This window comes from Spodoptera frugiperda, chromosome 17, assembly GCF_023101765.2.
Source record: "Spodoptera frugiperda isolate SF20-4 chromosome 17, AGI-APGP_CSIRO_Sfru_2.0, whole genome shotgun sequence".
NCBI classification, from domain to species: domain Eukaryota; kingdom Metazoa; phylum Arthropoda; class Insecta; order Lepidoptera; family Noctuidae; genus Spodoptera; species Spodoptera frugiperda.
In genome coordinates this window covers 1221517-1240938 of record NC_064228.1, presented here as the reverse complement: position 1 = coordinate 1240938, position 19422 = coordinate 1221517, and the positions used below count along the sequence as shown (strand labels likewise).

Below are 19422 nucleotides of genomic sequence, written 5' to 3'. Positions count from 1 at the left end.
TTCTAAACAATAGTTCGAACGTCGACCCGTTTGCTCCTGTGGTCATGCCTCTGTCTTTTGTTTCTAAACCTGTGTCACAGTGTCACGTGGTGGCCATACTTGTATGTCCATGGTAGCAATTCATGGCGTCAAGACACTATCAAGCTATGCCTGTTTGTTATAGTTCGTCGTTGGATTTGAGACGTAATTGTGAAGGGAGAGGGTTGAATTCTGTTTGGTGTGAATTGGTGATGTTGATTTTTAAGATTATGGTAGTTTTCGTTGTACGTGGTTAAGAACTATAATAACTCTTGCAGTTACATAAACATGTGATGTTAATAAGGAGCATATTATTGAGGTGCTCAGATTTTAGAAATGAACAGTTTAAGTCAAACTTTGTTCAAACTTGTAAATTCATTTAGATCCCTAACATGACTATTCTTTTCTCTTAAAAAATTAGAAAATTATATTTTGTGTGTTGTGTGAGGCTACAGCCTCAAACCAAATCAGACCTCTAGCTCAGTTCAAAACTTTGCAATCAAAATACCGCGATACATACATCAGACTGAGCCAATCTTCCAGTTCAGCCTACATACGAGTACCAAGTAATGCTGGAAATAGTTTAGGTCTACATATAATGACTTGAGACCGCGAATAGTTTCTCTGAGACACGAATGTGTCCCAGATTAGATGGACGAACTTAATTTTACATGGTACAAGTTCTCGGTAGACTAAATTTTTGTAGTAGTAACTACTTATTGTTGTGTTGCTGCCTGTTTGGAAACATATAAGATATGAAACTATGTATTTAGTTTTTTTTTTGAGGGAGACATCAATCATGCAATAACTTCTCCCACCTTAGCCGAGGTGAGAGAGTGTCAGACTCTTACTGATTTAAAACTACGTACGTATGGCTAATAATGGTAAAATGTTGAAGAAATTATAGCTCTATGTAGTTAAATTATCATAACATATCGCCTGTTAGCTTGTTTAATTTAAGAATAAAACTCAAAAAAAGAACTTTCAGAGTACACAATCAGCTCAAACATTAAAAAAAGCCATACAAACAGAAAAAATACCAAAAAAAACCGAACCAATCAAACGACTTGTAATAAAAAATGTTCGTTCCACAAAACAGGGCTTTTCAATTCACAAACGTGAATAAATGTCGCTTACATGTTGGAGAAAAATCAAGAAAAAATTCAATAAAAGTTAATTTATTCAAACAAAGTGGGTAAGCTCAAAGGCTGGTGGGTAAAACCGCACACAGTCAACGTGTCCCAAAGAATGGGATATATTGACTTGACTGCCTTTGAGGTCTGTGTGAAACGAGCGACGAATTCCAAAATTCTTTGGTTTTTGAAGTGAAGACAAGAGAGAAAATGCTTTTGGTCTATAGTGAATGTCGAGTTGATATCTATTTTGTTCGTGCATAGGTTTATTGGTTTAGGATTTTTATTTTTCAGTCGGTTAGTTGGAATTTGGAATATGATTTCATGAAATAAGTAAAGATGCATTATTGATGGGGTGGCATAGCGTTTGTCGAGATTATTTAGTTAGATTTACGGGTCTAACAAAGTATTATTGGATATTTTTTTGTGTTACCGAAAACCTCTAAGTAATAATAGCACAGCATCTGGAGCTCTGAGCACAGTTTGTTTCAAAAACAGAAATAAACTTAATAATTGCTGGGACTAGACACCAAAAATTCATATCGTATTGTATCGTCACGCCTTTTATACCAAAGGGTGGTGATTCTGAGGTGCACTATGGCACGTAATGCCATTGTACAATGTACACCCACTTTTCACCATTTATGTTATAAGTCCAATTTAATAGAGTATGAGTCTATTGGCATATACTGGGCATAATTCTAGACTCCGTGCTACTACTGATAAATGTTCGATAAGCCGAAAAAAGCTCAGTAATACTTTGCTCCACCCGGGAATTGAACCAGGTACCTGTTGTCCGGCGGTTGCACTTGCGACAATTCGACTAACTAAGCAGCAGAAATTGTTTTTTTTTTTAACAATTTTACCCTTTTTTGGTACAACTTTGTTACCTGTATTTTCAAAATATATTTAAATTAATGTACAAAGAGTGTCGCAGTGACTATATCCATTACTCATCGCCTATTAGACTTAAATTAATAAGTGTAATTAATAATTTTATTTTATTATTAATTCACAAAGACTTGCTGAGCTACTTAATTACCTGGTTACTGTATTATATTTGCAGTTAGTGATTTTATTTTTTTTAAAAACATACATACATAACCTTACGCCTCTCTCCTATGAGGGTAGGCAGAGACAATGTTGAAACGTTTGCAATAGTCTCATCGATGTCTTATCTACACCTAGATTCAGCTAGCAATTTTTTTTGCCCGCGATATTCCTGCGAGTAAAAAGAAGCCTGTCTTTACATGTTAAGTATTTAATTTTAAAAAGATGTTGTATTTTGTGCCTAATATATATATATATATCATATCTATACTAGCTTCTGCCAGCGGCTTTGCCTGCATTCTCGTGAGATAAAAAGTATTGTTTGTGTTATTACAAACCATAATCTACCCAGAGGCGTTCCAAATTTCATTCCGATAACTTCAGTCGTTTTAACGTGATTGACTAACAAATATACACACAAACGCATAAACACTTTATAAACAATATTAAGATAGTAAGATTAATTCTTCTGATATCAAAATAACGTAATATCTTTTGACTCTCGAAGCATTAGGCAGCCTTTAGCCCTGCCTACCCCTTTGGAGGATAAACATGGTATCACTTTAATAAATATAATTAATTAAAATTCAACGTTTATCGGTTACCATGGCAACCACAACCAGTTTATTTAAGGCTGCAGTCGGACTGAATGCAATGGTTCAACGGTTTAACATAAAATAATATTATGGCTTCCTGCATCTTGAACTAAACTTAACTGAATACTGGAGTGAATATTATAGTTATAATACTTAGAAATGGGTATGTTAAGTGGTGGACTACTTCTGATAACCGAAAAGGTAAGGAAAATGGATCAGTTAAATAAATAAAGGTTATTTCGACACCACTCACTAAAGATGAAGGAAAACATCGTGAGGAAACTGGTTATAAGTTTGAAATCGTCAACCCGCATTGAGCAAGCGTGGTGATTAATGCTCAAATGTTCTCTGTGCGAGAAGAGGTCTTTGGTCAGCAGTTGCCACTTATACCTAGGCTTATTGCGAAAAATTTAGTGAGTCGAAATAATGAGATCAGTAATTTAGTAAGTGCTGTTGGATTTTACAATATTACCTCCTCTGCTCGGCACCTCCTGCTCATAGCATGATATTTTATAACCTATAACCTTCTTCAATAAATGTGATATCCAACACAAAAAGAATTATTCAAATCACACTAGTAGATCCGAAGATTAGCGCGTTCAAACAAACCAACAAACTTTTCAGTTTTATATGTAAGTGTAGAAGTGTAGAAAACCCGGATCCGTGTTTTTCTAGGGGCAATAAAACTTAGAATATAAATTCTACAATTTTAAACTGCTATCCAGATTTCCCGATTATACGAACCCGTATAATCTTAGCATAATTGTATCGCAACTCCAATTAATAAACAATGCATGAGGCTTATAATATTCAAGGATCCCTTGGCAGATCTGGCTTGGAGGAAATTTCCGGAGTTTAGTGAAATCAGTCAGGTAGATCTAATTCATTGAAGATTATTATATAATTATAATATGGGTTAACGCAATATCCGTCTGGTGATGGCAGATATATTTTACCACTTCCACTCTTCTTGTGGGTATGAGAGCTTATAAACAAACGACACATTTGATCGAAACTGTACAGCAGCGCTCTCTGATAATTGTAATATTTTAAGAGATTAACGGAACAGAGGGTGCTTTTTTTAGGGGGAAATCATTCAATGACTTTTTCCACCTAAGGTAATGCGAGAGGGAGTGTCAGACTCTTACTGACTAAAAACCACCCCGTTCCTACTCCTGCTTTTCGAGCCGAAGCCCCGGTAAACCTGCTAGGTAGTCCGCAGCTCCGAACAGAGAGTGCACTGTTTGCGTACATGCTTTGTGCACTATAATATCTCTCTCGTAGTGGACTAGTCGAGTTAGATTTACCACCATGACCAAAACAAGTAGGACATTTTTTGTAGTAGACATGGACTCAATATTTACCAGATATTTTATAAATTTCACTGTTATAGGAGACAAATAATCTACCTACGATCTTAGGTCAAGCAAAAAGATTGAGACTAGACTGTGGTATTACTAAGAATTATGATTTAAAAAAACCCCTGAAAGTAACTAAGTTATTGCCCACATTGTGTCATTACTAGGAATTTGTGTTTAGAAAATACATCAAAATCTATCTGAGTGCTCTAATACCTTATTTTTGAGAATTATCGGTCGAAACTAGACCAAAACATCAAAATATTATTTTTACGATAACCCAAACAAACAACTAACCACAAATATTTTTGTAGGTATTTATGAGACAGATTTAGATTACATAGAAATACTAGAATTAATCTCCTTATTTGTTACCTATTTCTGATCTGCCTGGAAAACAGAAGTTTAGATCTATATTTTTCTCATCTGACTGGATTTTCTGCAACGTTTCGTCAGTTTGGCTCCTTCACTAAAGCAATTTTTATATAATCCCGAAATTCTTCTATGATTTGTATGTGAGATGAAATGAGGTGCTGGAGACGCATGCTTCGTATTCCTTGGACCGCTTGTCATACCAACGACTCTATTCTCTAGTATATCGGAATTACTACGAGGCTGTCCATCATATACTTGCAACGAATACTAACCTATTTTGGTCATATTGCGATCTGGAAAACCTGGTGGTTGTTGGTCACCAACCCGTTGACTAGATGCTGTAAAAATCCTCACCGGCCTGACAGTTTCACAACCTTCAACCGCAGAGGACAGAGATGCTTGGAGGATTGAGCCGCATTGAGCAAGCATGGTGATTAATGGTCAAACCTTCTCCATGTGAGAAGAGGCTTTGGTCAACAGTGGCCACTTTTTTTTTGAGGGGGGAAATTCATCCAATTATTTCTCCCGCCTTGGGTGAGGCAGGAGGGAGTGTCAGACTCTTACTGACTAAAAACCACCCCGTCCCTTCTCCTGCTTTGAGCCGGAACCCCGGTAATCCGCTAGGTAGTCCGCAGCTCATGATGATGTATCCTGGGCTTAAGTTTCTGACTCACCGTTACCAAACCACTGTCACACGTATCACTGTAAGAATTAATGTGTATTAGTCACCAAAGTATAGCTGAGAATTTTCCCACAGTCAACAATTAAACTACAATATTTTGACTTCTAAACTCAAGGTTAAGGCATTCTAATTTTACTGAGCTGTATGTATGCTGTTCTGCTTGTTTTATATCAGTGAACCCTGGAGGCCTACTATAATTCAACGAACGAAAAAACTTAGCAGATTGCATACTACATTTCTATTTATTGCGAACTTTCGTGAACAAAAATTAACGAATTAAATGAAGATAAATAAATAGATGTTGACATGAAATAAAAAATAAAACGTTATTTTAAGTAATTCTATTAGTAAATTAATAAAACCTACGGCCGAAGATTAAACGACACTTCGCATTCGAGAACTGGAGTAGCCCTACTGGAATGAGATGTGTTTTAAATAAATCTTTTGGTATTTGAACTTCGCATTAGAGAACAGGAGTAGCCCTACTGGAATGAGATGTCTTTTAAATAAATCTTTTGGTATTTGAAAGAACTGCTTTGAAATCTCTCACAGTAGCTCAATCAGATAGTAACTCTATGTATGTATATAATAATAATTATTATTTATCCAAAGTAAAGTTTAAGATCCAATCTATGGATTAGGTAAATTATTATTTGAATTCTATCTAAAGTTTGTGAGACAAGGTCTATGAATTTCGATGAAATGTGGCATAGAAATAGATTATAGCCTAAGATATTACTATCTTATTTAATATTATAAATACGAAAGTTTGTGAGTTTACGTGTATGTTTCTTACTCAATCACGTCTAAATTGTTGAAGGGATCGGTATGAAATTTGGGATAGGGTTAGATTATAATCTTAAATAACACATAAGTTACTGTTTATCCTACTGGACACGGGCGAAGCTGACGGCAGGTCGTAGTTGAGTCTAGTTTATTAAACCACTTGATCTAATGTCATAACAAGACAAATAAAATAAGTAAGTACACCACCTTTGAGAATTGCAAGGTCAAGTTCTTCGACTTCTGATGGCTTATGCGCCGGCGACCGGAGTGATACCACGGCCTCACAGAAAACTGACGTGAAACAACGCTTGCATTATGTTTCGTTTTTTGAGTGAGGTGGCCCAATTACCATTAAATCCCTAACCCCTAAAAGGCCAGCAACGCACTTGTAACGCCTCTAGAGTTTCGGGTGTCCATAGACGCCAGCGCTTGCTTACCATCAGATGATCCGTCTGCTCATCTACCGACTTATACCATAAAAAAGAATTTGTTCTACGTTTAACGAGATCGAAATGTAAAACAAACTCACACGAAAGCCGTCTGATCATACAAAATGTAGCAAACATAACCACGATAGATATGGTACTTATTTTTCCAAGTAAAACTGTCATCACAGCTAAACTGCTCCAACCATTAACTAGGTACCAAGTTGAAGGACGCTAACAATACTACAGCTGACGTTTTTTTATTACCTCCTCCATGAACGAAAACATGTCTCTTTTATTTCCTTTTTTGAAGATAATGATACAATGTTTTTTCATGTAATTCGTTTTACGGTAGTTATATGTTTTGTTACATACTCGTCTAGCCAATTTTGTTCAGCTATGTCAAAAAATTTATTATGATTGTCTTGGTATTTGAGAACAGTTTTCCTGAACTTTGCAATCGCCGCCGCCCACCCAAAACACTAGAGGCGTTACAAGTGTGTTGCCGGACTTTTAGGGGTTAGGATTTTAATGATTATTGGGGAATCAGGGATTGTGAAGCGGGGTAATTGGGCCTCTGGTATCCAAACTTCACATCGGTTTTCTGTGAGGCCGTAGTATCACTCCGGTCGAGCATAATTTTTTAACCATAATTTCTTTGTTTTTACGAAACTATTTTTTAAATTAAAATCGCGCCAGTTACCTACTAAACAGAGTGATTTTAATGTTTGTTAGAGTCAATAGATAGGTACAATGTTTATCTAAGTTTTGTATCGGGACACAGGACAAAATCCTAGTTTCTCAAATGTACCGACAAACTTTTTATGGGCTTGTGTAACTAGTGCTTCAAATTAAAAGTTATTTTGTCAGGAAAGAAAGTAAAAAGTAATAATTCGACGAGACTGATCCTCTCACGCAACGATAACGCTAATCAACTTCATATTCGCGTATCTGGCTCAAACAGAAATAGTTTAGTCTGCACAGTTTATTTCTGTTAACGGAACCAAAGTGTTGCGGTACGATATATATAGACTTCTGCATGCCACGACGCTCCAGAAACAATCGCTTGTCTATTTTCTATCTTTTTTTTTCCAATCTCTTCAGTGACGTTTTTAGGTTAGTAATTGTAAGTCAGATTCTGTGAATTGTTCGTATTGGGTGGAGTTACAGTACGTAATTGAAGTCTAGACTAGTCTATTTGTCCGGAAGCTGCGGAAAACGTAACAGGGGGCCTACTCCGGTTCTCGAATCCGAAGTTTCGTTTTATCTTCGGCCGTAGGTTTTATTGGTTTACTAATAGAATTACTTAAAATAACGTTTTATTTTTAATTTCATATCAAAACCTATTTATTTATCTTAATTTCATTTGTTCATTTTTGTTCACAAGAGTTCGCAATAAATAGAATAATAATTGTAGTATGCAATCTGCGAAGTTTCGGACGAAACTTCGTTTTTCGTTGAAATAAAGCAGGCGCCTAGATTACCGGGGCTCCGCCTCAATGCAGGAGAAGGAATGAGGTAGTTTTTAGTCAGTAAGAGACTGACACTCTCTCTCGCCTCGCCCAAGGCCGGAGAAGTCATTAGATGATTTCCTTTAAAAAAAGACTAGTTTATTTCAGTAGTTATATTCGTCTTACATCCTGTTGTCTGCTTCTTAAAGATAATGGGTTGAATGATGTTAGCCGTTATTGGGATGTTGTAGTTATTTTCCAGATAGTCTGGAAATTGCTTTAGTTACAGCACTAGCATTTTTTCAGTGCATGAGACTACTAATAGCATTGATGTAATACAGCGGTTTCCAAGCTTTTCCTGGTTAAAGGCCGCTTTTATAATTCTTGTTAAGTTAAGGAGCACTCCTACTATTACTTTTTTCATGTGGTCCTACATCCTGATTTTCGCATTCACTTATAAAAATAATGACTTTGGACTTAGTTGCTCCTTTGATATAAAGTAATTTGAGTTTTAACTGTAGTATTTAATGGACATAGTCTTGTGTATCCATTACTTTTTCATTTCGCGGACTAGTTACTGTCTATTGCGGACCACCGTTTGAGAACCACTGATATACATGAAACTTTGAACCTAATAATTATATGATAACACAATTTGTTTCTGCCTACATTGTATATAAATATTCTCTGAATCCTATTAAGCATTCGATCACCTTCCATCAGCATTAAACGTTTTGAATCAATAAGTTTATACGCTAACTTTCCAACTTTTATTTTTTTTTTTTTTTTTTTTTTTTTTTTACATTTAATGGGTCGACGTTTGGCCGCTATCTCATATATCTATCTTATATCGTATAACGAAACAGAACGCTCACGGAATAGCATTGCACTAAAATTTATATGGTAGTTGGACTAACTGACGCAGTTGTGCACTATAAATAGAGAGAGTTCCTCAGGGAGCTATTTTAGGTCCACTGATAAATGAGAATGCTAATGTTTGAGAATATTGATAGCACTCATTCAATGTGCTATGCAAATACTAGAGATGGAATTTAATACTGAATAGAGCACTTATTTTTAAACACGATAATCTCGAGATTTATGGATATGTTTTTTATTCTTTTTTATTTGTAATCAGTCTACGAGGTGAAAATATTCTGGGGCGGAGCATGTCTCTGGTGAAACATTTGCATTTAGAATTTTCTAGGACCTCATCTGTTTGACATTCATTTCATTTGGGAATCCTTTATCAATCTGATAATAGTATTTTGATACAATGTGGCTCTTAAATAGCAGAGCGCAAGGTTAATAAAAATATCTGATCAAACTAGAATATCATATCTCTATGAATAAAAATCAATTGCTGTTCGTTAGTCTCGCTAAAACTCGAGAATAGCTGGACCGATTTGGCAAATGTCAGTCTTAAATCATTTGTTCAGGGAAGATTTAAAAGGTGAAGAAAATATGTTTGAAGCAGAACGAAGTTTGCTGGGCCAGCCTTTCTTTTTGAAATCATCCAATGACTTCTCCCACCTTGTGCGGGGCGAGAGGGAGTATCAGACTCTTACTGACTAAAAACCAACCCGCTCCCACTCCTGCTTTTCGAGCCGGAGCCCCGGTAAACCCGCTGAATAGTTCGCAGCTTCAGCTAGTAATAAATAAAACACCGATTTCCTATCGTCGATACAAACACGTAGCTTTGCGAACCAATTATTTTGGTGATCATTATAAGATTGCACAAAGGGAAATGACTTCATTGTAATGTAAGAGGGTCTGGCATAGTGCCACGGCTAGTACTATTGTGTTATTTAACAGAAACACCGTCTGTGTTTGATTTCGATGCCAACAACTCATAAACATGGGCCTTGGTAATATGTAATTGCTTGAGTTTTGCTAGAAAGTTTGTTTTTAGGTCTTTATTTCAATATAGGTTAAGGTTGAGTTTTGCTTACCAATTCAATTACAGCTTGTGCAGATGTGTCGATGTTTGTTAGTCTTTAACGTAAAAAATACTGAACGGATCTGAATGAATTTTGGCATTGAGATTTATAGATTTTATACCCATTTTTTAAGGAGAGAGATCCAACGGCTTCTTCTGCCTTATGTGAGGCGTGAAGAAGTAATCAGACTTTTAATGACTAAAAACCACTCTGTTCCTACTCCTGCTTTTCGAGCTGGAATCCCGGTAACCCGCTAGATAGTCCGCAGCTCCAGGTCGGCATTAGCCCTACTGGGTCCCATCTGTGGTGGAGATTTTATAGCCTGGAATAACACGTGGGCTAGCTAAAGCAAGTAGAAAGATAAATAGTTCCATTTCAGACTTTCAGCTAATCGGGCGCTCAGTCATACTTTAAACAAACACGGAACCAGACCTGCAAAATATGCGATGTCTAGAAACAATTATGAAAACTCAATAGCACGTTACTCAACCTAAAATATAAATATCATTACGTAATATAACTATCATGAATTTCAAAGATTGAGGTCAATAGATGAGTAAGCCGTTTGTATTTGCGAAAATAAAAATTCTATTAATACATTGCATTTGGGTGAAACTAAACATCGGTGCTGCGTTGTTTCATGAAGCGGGTTTTTTGCGGTATTTTAAATTAGATCAAGGAGAAAAGAGATTTTTTCTTGTGCATAATTTGTAAACGCATTATGACGTCAGTTTCGTTCTCTAAAAATAAATAGTTTTTTTGAATGGATTGGTATGAATGAGTTTACTCCTTGTTGAATTATAATGTGTGTAGAAAAGACTGAAAAATTACCCGTAGTGGTAAATAAAGTCTGACCCAATAATCGAAACCAAGACCTCTTGTTTGACTCGTGTTGTAAAGCACGGCGACCAATGAGGTAATTAAATGTAATTTTATTAAAACTTTCGTGAGACATGCTAAATTAATTATTATGTTATCGGTTCACTCACGTAACTGTTTAACGAGGAACTCGACTAGTTTCAAGCCATGCTAGAGGCTCATATTCATGACAAGACGTGGTGACTCAGTAGCGTAAATAAGTCAATGACATAGTATTTTAATAATTATTGTATTATATTTTACACATAAAATGTAATTATTTCAATAAAAAAAATTTTCGTCAATTATACCAAAGTATTTATTATCATTTACAATATTTATATCAGTAAATATAAGTTGGTTAACCCATGTTAATTGACGCTACAAAAGTTGGACATACAGAAATACGTTTCAGAGGCCAATCAACCGACAATTACTGAAAAATTCAGCTCTGTAATTATTACTTCATTAATTGGATTGTTAACGGTAAAACTTTGTGAAATTAAAAAGTCATGTTGGTTGGATGAAGCCGTGTAATGACGACAGTGTAGTAGTCTTTCTGTGACCATTGGATCAACCTATGGAGTTTCTTGCTCGTTCTTCTCCATTGGAATCTACACTTTGGAAAGAGCAAATAGCTTCACTAGAGGACTGATCGACAGACAGACACTTAGTTTTTTTTTTAATATTGAAGTAGTTGCTTTGACGTTCAAAAGTGCTTTCCCGGTCTATTTGAAATTAATAATTTTAACTTTGACTTTAACCATTCCTACACCATTCGTGAAGTTGATGTCATATTTGAACGAGCAGCAGTTCTCTAAAATAAACCTGTTTTTTTAATTACGATCTCTAATCAGCGAAGTTATCATTAGTTTTTTTTAAATTAATTTTTTATTGTTTAAACTTTGCATTGTATTTTATATTGATGGCAAAAATGAAAATATTTGAGCCGAGCGGACTCGCAAATAAACCCAAACACATAAAATAAACAAAGATTTATATTATTTTCACAATATTACAATTAATAAAATACGAAATTCCCTCTGTGACACAATTTTAATTACCGATCACATTGTTTCATTAAATTGAATCAATTCATTCATGAAATTATACAACATTTTTCAAATGTGTATTAAATGTTTTTTTTTTCTTTTCAGGTTATAAATCCGAATGAAAATCGACTTAATATGTATTAAGTAGTAATTGAGTGTTGTGTTAGTAAAATAATAGTGTATTGTGTAGTGGTAATGGTGTGATTAGTGAAACTGGCACGAGATGGCGCTGAAATCAATTTTGATCATTCTCGTCTTGGCTGTCATCGGGGGCGGACGTGCCGCTGCTGAAAGAGGTGAGTTGTTTCTTATTGTTTTTGTTACAGTTTGAGTAAAATGTTGTCTTTTATAGACTGTTTAATGTCATATTTCAGTTGTATAATATGACATAAAGAAAAATGATGCATTCTCTTAAGAGAATAATCTCTTTTTTGTGATATCATATATTTTTTGGTAGGTTTAGATAAATATCGAATATATTTTTTTTTTGGTAATCGAATATATTTCATCATCACCATCAGCCGAGAGACGTCCACTGCTGAACAAAGGCCTCCCCCTTAGTCCTCCACGTAGAGCGACAAGCCGCCACCTGCATCCACTGGCTCCCCGCCACTCTGACGATGTTGTCGGTCCACCTAGTGGGAGGTCTGCCCACGCTGCGTCTTCCGGTCCGCAACCGCCACTCGGTAACCTTCCTGGCCCAGCGGCTATCAGTCCTCTGAGCGACGTGGCCTGCCCATTGCCACTTCAGCCCGCATATTTTGAGAGCACTCCCTAATGTCTCATATCGCTTCGCACAATCGAATGCATAAGTACACATTACACTAAACGTCTGATTCAAAAATAAATACAAACTCAAAATAATTGATACAACTATCATTTCAAAATATTATTCACAAAATAGTTTAATCAAATAAATACAGAATGCTAGAGTACACAGACCTACAAATTTGATGGCATTGACTCACAAAAGTATGTCGAAACTATCTGACAAAATATTTCATGAATTAAATGTTTCAAAGCGTGTATAATATTGAGTAGTGTTTAATATAAATATTTGATTTGTAAAACGTGTCTAGAAATGAGTTTTAATAGATAGATAATACACTTTATGAATAAGTGATATGGTTCAAATTGTGTTGAATTTTGATAGGTTGTAGAGGTCAATGTGCTTGTCTCTATTGAAACTGTGGTTTGCTCCTAAAAAGTAGAATGTGAAGTACTAACTGTCGAATTAGAGACATTTAATGATTATTTAAAGTATTCCTTAGTAACGATTTTGTATAGAAAACAATTGCTGAGAACAGGATTAAGTAACCATTAAATAACTCTGAGTACGGTAAATCACTAAACACACTGTATCACATAAACATCACCCTACATTTAAAAATACCTCACAAGTCATAAAGTCAAAAGTGAATTATTGAACATACTACAGTTTGCAACAAAACTGACACAGGTAAGGTGGACTTACGCCTAGTGCGGGCAAAAGTGCGGGTAAACGGGTGGGCAAACCGACGGGCAAACGGGCGGGAGAACGCTTTTTTTGTGTAACGTCACGCCTTTATCCCCGAAGGGGTAGGCAGAGGTGCATATTATTGCACATAATGCCAATGTCCACCCACATTTCACAACTTATGTTGTAAGTCCCATGTAAAAGGGGGTGAGCCTATTGCCATATACCGGGCACATTTCCAGACTCCATGCTACTACTGAGAAATTTTCGAAAAACCGAAAAATGCCCAGTAATACTTCGCCCGACCCGGGAATCTCACTCGGCCAACGAGGTAGCCTCCAAGACTTCTCCTGCCTTAGGCGAGGCGAGAGGGAGTGTCAAACTCTTACTGACTAAAAACCACCCCGTTCCTACTCCTGCTTTTCGAGCCGGAGCTCCGGTAACCCAGCTAGGTAGTCCGCAGCTCCGGACGGGTGAACGCTCAAGTGCTCTTTGCGGTTGAAATTTGGAAATTACGTTTGTAACGTGAATTATTAGGAAAGGAATGTATTGGAAATTGGTTAATGGTTAATTGGAGCCGTTGATTAGTGCATAATGTTTGCTGGTAAGTTGAAACCTATTTCAGAATTCAACTAGTTCCTAGAAAACGAATAGAGGGATTGTATCAAATATTGTAATACAACTGTAATAATATAGGTCGGACTGCCTGGTTAGTCGAGTAGTTGCAAGTGCGACTGCAGAGCAAGGGGTCTCGAGTCCGATTTCCGGGTCGGGCAAAGTATTACTGGCTTTTTTTCGGTTTTTGGAAAATTTCTCGCAGTAGTAGCACAGAGTCTGGAATTATGCTCGGTATATGGCAATAGACTCATCCCTTATTACATGGGACTTATAACACAAATGGTCAAAAGTGTATTTACATTGTACAGTGGTATTACGTGCCGTTATGTGCTCCTCTCCCTACCGCTGTGGGGTTAAAATTACAAAAAAAACCTATTTATTTGTTAAAATTTTGAGAATTTGAAAGCATTGCAACAAAGTTTATTATCACTGTGTAGAATTTTAACAAAACTCGCACACTCAAAATGATGAACGCAAGATCAAAATCAGATTTTCTTCTTATCACACTACAAAAAAGTAGCTACAAGAGCTTTTTCAGCCCAATAAAGCTTGCCCGCCCGTCTACTCGCCCACCAATCAGTTCCTTCAAAACCACAGTGACGTGAGCTTAAAAGCTTTCCCGGATTTTTAGTGTCGCCATCTATGCAGCGTTGCCGGAACTACCACTATGCTGCAGAGCACAAAGAAATCATATTTTTCGGAATTTGGACTTTTTGTCATTTTTGTGAATGCCGGCACGCACCTGTGACTCCTCTGGTGTTGCAGGTGTCCATGGGCGGCGCTGATCGCTTACCATCAGGTTACTCGTTTGCTCGTTTGCCACCAATTCAATGGAAACCCAAAATGAAATTATTATGTTATCAGCTTACTCACGTAACTGTTTGACGAGAAACTCGACTAGTTTCGACCCATGCTAGAGGCTCTTATTCTACTGAGTAGCATTCATTGCTACTGAGTAGCAGCGCGACAATCGCCGCGTCGTGTGTCGCGGAATGCTGCTCATGAATATGAGCCTCTAGCATGGCTTGAAACTAGTCGAGTTACTCGTCAAATAGTTACTTGAGTAAGCCGATAACATAATAATTAATTTAGCATGACTCACGAAAGTTATAATAAAATGAATGGGGATATTGTAGGATACACGTGGATATTTCATGTCGATGTGTAGAGATATAAAAGTATTGACTAAGTAATTATTGATATAATTCAAGCTTTTTGGGAAGCCATATTATTAATACTAGGAATTCCTTTTTGTTCGTCCAATTCTAGTATTAGAATTACTTACTCTGTCGGTTCAGCGACCAAAGGTTCCAAGCTAAGGCTCTTCGATACGAGATTTTTCCATTATTCAATAATATTATATCAATACTTGTATTTTTTTTTATTAAAAATTGTATCAGTTGTAGTTGTTAAAAGATCAACACTTGTAAACTGTTAATTCAAATTATACCAAGGTCATCCAAATCTGTTTTTAAGTATACGAGAGCCATGTTTCGGTACGAATGCCGAATGTACAATTATCCCTCTCCCCAACTCCCAAAAGTCCTCAAATTTATAACTCCTAAAAGGCCGACAACACACTTGTAACTCTTTTGGTATTCCGGGTATCCATGGACGGCGCCAATTGCTTACCATCAGGTGATTCATCGGCTCGTTTATCATATCGGCCGTATACCATAAAATATGACAGAAACATAACCAATAATCCAGTCTTAAGAAACATGTTCACATCAAGACCATGTTCTACAAAAACTATTTATTTTTCCTTTTAGAAATCTAGATCAAGTTCAGAGTTTCCGCTTGGCTCGATCCGCCATGATGTATGGGGTGCGGGCAGCGCAGCTAACGTCAGGGATATTCAATTTTAAACCCAACTCGTTCGTGTATGTTCGTTCACAGAATCAAGAACTTTTAGAGATACGTAGGGGTTAAGGTTGCGAAAATATGGTTGAGTAATGTTGTATTGTGTGTTTTATCTTCTGTCCTGTGACGACACATGACAAGTGACATATGACAGAAGTCACACATAGACTATCGATGAGCAAATCAATGGATGACGTCCTTAAAAATTCTACATCGCACAACGAATCACAGTTGGGCAGAAAGCCCACCAGTCATGATCACCTCGCTTGGTCGGAGGATCCTTCTTTTCTTAGGGAACTTTATTCTCTGTTCCCTAAATTGGTGACTCACCGTTCTCTAAAGGTTTTCTGAAGATTCAATTACTACCTAATACAGAGGGACTCTTCATAATAGGCTGTGCAGCCTTCTCGTAGGCTCGTAACCTTTTCGTAGCTCGTAGGCTGCGCGACGTCACCGCGTCTGCGAACGCTGCTCATGATGTAGAGTCCTTCTGTGACTCAAAACTAGTAGAGCTTTCTCTCTCACGATAGTTATGATAAAAAAAGACTATCTGATAGTAGAGAGATCAGTGCCACCAATGTCCATTGGTACGCGTCCATAAAAGTTACAAGTTTAGAACTGAAGTTACCGACAATCAAGCGATTTATGACAACACAATTCTAGATTATCATATTATTATTAAATACCGTTCAAAATCACAAACGATTACTCGATTACAGCTCCAATAATAATAAGAATTTTCCAAACAATTATTTCAAGAATAAGGTAACGTTTCCATTAACATTTCAGCAATATCTTTTGATGTATTTAAGTCGAACTTAATGGACTTGCTTCAAAGCTAATGAAAATAGAAGTAGCTTGTTTCTTTTGAAGGATTTTTCTTGGTATAAATATAAATTATGGATTTTTTATCATTTGTAAGGGGATGTTTTTATGTCTTTTTATCTTATTATTGGCTTGTAAGGGAATTGTATTGATGTTTTCTTTTCGTATCGTCGTTTTGCCTTTTATCCCCGAAGAGGTAGGCAGAGGTGCACATTAGGGCACGTAATGCCGCTATACAATATACAGTAAAGTTGTACACCCATTCTTCATCACTTGTGTTATACTCGTATGTCATAGGGGCCTATTGGCCTATACAAAACACGGAAAATAATAATTTAATTTTTAATATTGATTTAATCTTTCCTAGAGTTGTTGTTTCATTTTCGATTCTCAGAAATAAAACGTGGAATTTGATATGAAACCAGTCCCCTATATAAACACGATTGAAACGGTAGTTTTACCATGTCGTTTAGGTTTAAGACGTCCGCTGTAACTTTTTCCGAGTTTTATGTCCATTCTAAGATTATTTAAACACCACTGACAAAAGGTGAAGAAAAAACATGGTGAGGAAATCTAGTCTTATAATAAAAAAAACAACTTGTCAAAAATATAACAATACGGAACCCGTAGTTGCACAATCTAATCCTATTTCACTTCGTTTGAAGATAGGTTGCAGTGACACTGACGGTAGTTGCAGTTTTTGTTGCTTTTTGTTGCGTTCAGTTAATTAAAGTTTCAGTTGCCAGTCTAGGTTTTGTTCTATTGTTTGGCTAGCTTTTTGATATGCCTGGATCTGTCAACTGATGCGAGTCTGTTGTTTTTAGTTTTTTGAGAATGTCGTGGATACGGATTGTGTTTTAGTTTCTAGGAGGTATCGTGGTTGTGTCGTATTGTGGTTTGTTGAAGAACAAAGAACAGTTCTTGGGTTAATTTCTAGATAGGGTAAATATGAATGGAGTTTCTTTTTGTCAAAATCAAAGTCAAAAGTCAAATCATTGATTCCAATAAAACCATATTCTAAGATACTTTTGAAACGTCAACAAAAAAAGAAATAAATAATAGATTGTCAGTCTAGATTATATCTAATTTTACTGTAAAATTATGTAGTTTAGATTAGTGCTCGTTGGTTTATGGTAACAAGTCTAGCTTCATTACATCTTATCTTAATATAAGTAACTAGTTCTAAATGGTTTAAATGGATTTCTTTATAGTTATCTTTAAAAAAAATTAACAGCACGATTGGGGCAGTAGCTGGTTGCAACTCTTTGTGCGATCTACACATTGTTGTTCCGGGTCTGGGTGTCATGTGTACGTCAAATTGTAAGTTTGCAAACGTACCCACGACACAGGAGTAAATCCTAGTGTGGGGCAAGGTCTTTAATAAAAAAAAAAGAATTAAAGAACATAATGCAATTTTTTATTTTATTTATTGTAACCTAGCAGCCCTAAAGGAATGACTATCCTTTATTTTATAACGATTTTAACTTTATTTAAATTATAAAATGTACATAAAGTTAAAATCTTCTTGCCTCTATCCCAAATTCAAATCATTACTCAAAACTCATAACCTCGCGAAATACTTTAAAATAAATCCCCCCTGATGTCGTAATACATCATCTACATATACATATAATATAAATAATAATATAGCAAATGATTAAAATGGCAATATTCAGATTTAATAAAACGAGGGGCGCCGCGGGGCGTAGCTGGGTCAGATCAAATGCAATTTATGAAATGACTACCCAATTTAACATTACAATTTTCGTAGGATGTGTTCTATACTCGTATATGTATATTTTATTTATTGAGGAGTAGGTACTGAGGGCAAAAGTATTGGTAGATTATTTAAATGAGTTTAAAAATTATATTAGGATAGGTTTTAAGTGATTGTGTTAATAAAATTTTATTTAAAACCGATTTCAAAAAAGCATGTTCTCAGTTTGACCTGTATGCATGTTTGTGCGCAATTATCTCGCGTTTGGCTAAACCGCTTTTGATGCGCTTTTCAGCATAGTATTAAGGGTTACCACGGCTCAAAGAGCAAGCGTAGGAACGGGGTAGTTTCTAGTCAGTAAGACTCTCTGATACTCTCTCGCCTCACCCTAGACAGGAGAAGTGATTAGACTTTCCTCCCTAAAAAAAATACCTTATTTCTTACATTCTCACTATCTTAATACTCCTTTAACTTGCAAACTCGAATATAGCCTCGCTACTACCTCGCCTTATGATCTGTAGCGCCTGCTGAAACAGCCCTGAAACAATACACCAAAATATCTTATTACGCCTTTGTTAAACACGTAACCATTTGTGATGTAAACAAAAACCTGAAATGTCCTGAAACCGTTTGATGTGACACGTTTCAGGAGTTTCAGGTTAAATGTATTTGACAATAACACTCAATAAAGGACGAACAATTGTTTTTCAGTTTTATTTACAGCTGAAACTGAAGACATGTTAGTTCAAGGAGAGATGAAAGTGTTGTAGTGTTATGCTGAAAGTTGATGTTATTAAGATGATTAATGTTGATGATTTTGTATCCTGAAAGGGTAGGCAGAGGTGACCAATATTGTCTAACACTTATGCTATTATATTTTCTAACTAAAATAATGTAATAATTGTGGGAGAGCCGAGTTTTGGCAAGAATAAGCTGGTTCAACTGGAGTGATACCACGGCCTTACAGAAAACCGACGTGAAACAACGCTTGCGTTTTGTGAGTGTGGGTTACAGAAGGCTCAATTACCCCACTCCTCAATCTACCCGATCCATCGGGGATCCCAACAACCTTTAAATTCCTAACGCACTTGTAGCACCTCTGGTGTTTCAGGTGTCCATGGGCGGCGGCGATTGCTTACCATCAGATGATACGTCTGCTCATTTACCAAATAAATAAAATAATAAATTCTTTAAAAATACTATCTTGGTAACGTCAGAA

The 19422-nt window shown here is 36.2% G+C and overlaps 1 protein-coding gene across 10 annotated transcripts in view; it reads left to right on the top strand.

The window, feature by feature from the left end:
• Positions 1-19422, top strand: part of LOC118276751 (hemicentin-2) — a 476616-nt gene that overhangs the window by 43507 nt on the left and 413687 nt on the right. For all 10 annotated transcript variants that reach the window (XM_050699980.1, XM_050699976.1, XM_050699979.1 and 7 more), the window contains exon 2: positions 11830-12020. In XM_050699980.1, coding sequence (XP_050555937.1) covers positions 11948-12020 — 73 coding nt within the window. In that variant the 5' untranslated portion in view covers positions 11830-11947. The remainder of the gene's footprint in view (positions 1-11829; positions 12021-19422) is intronic.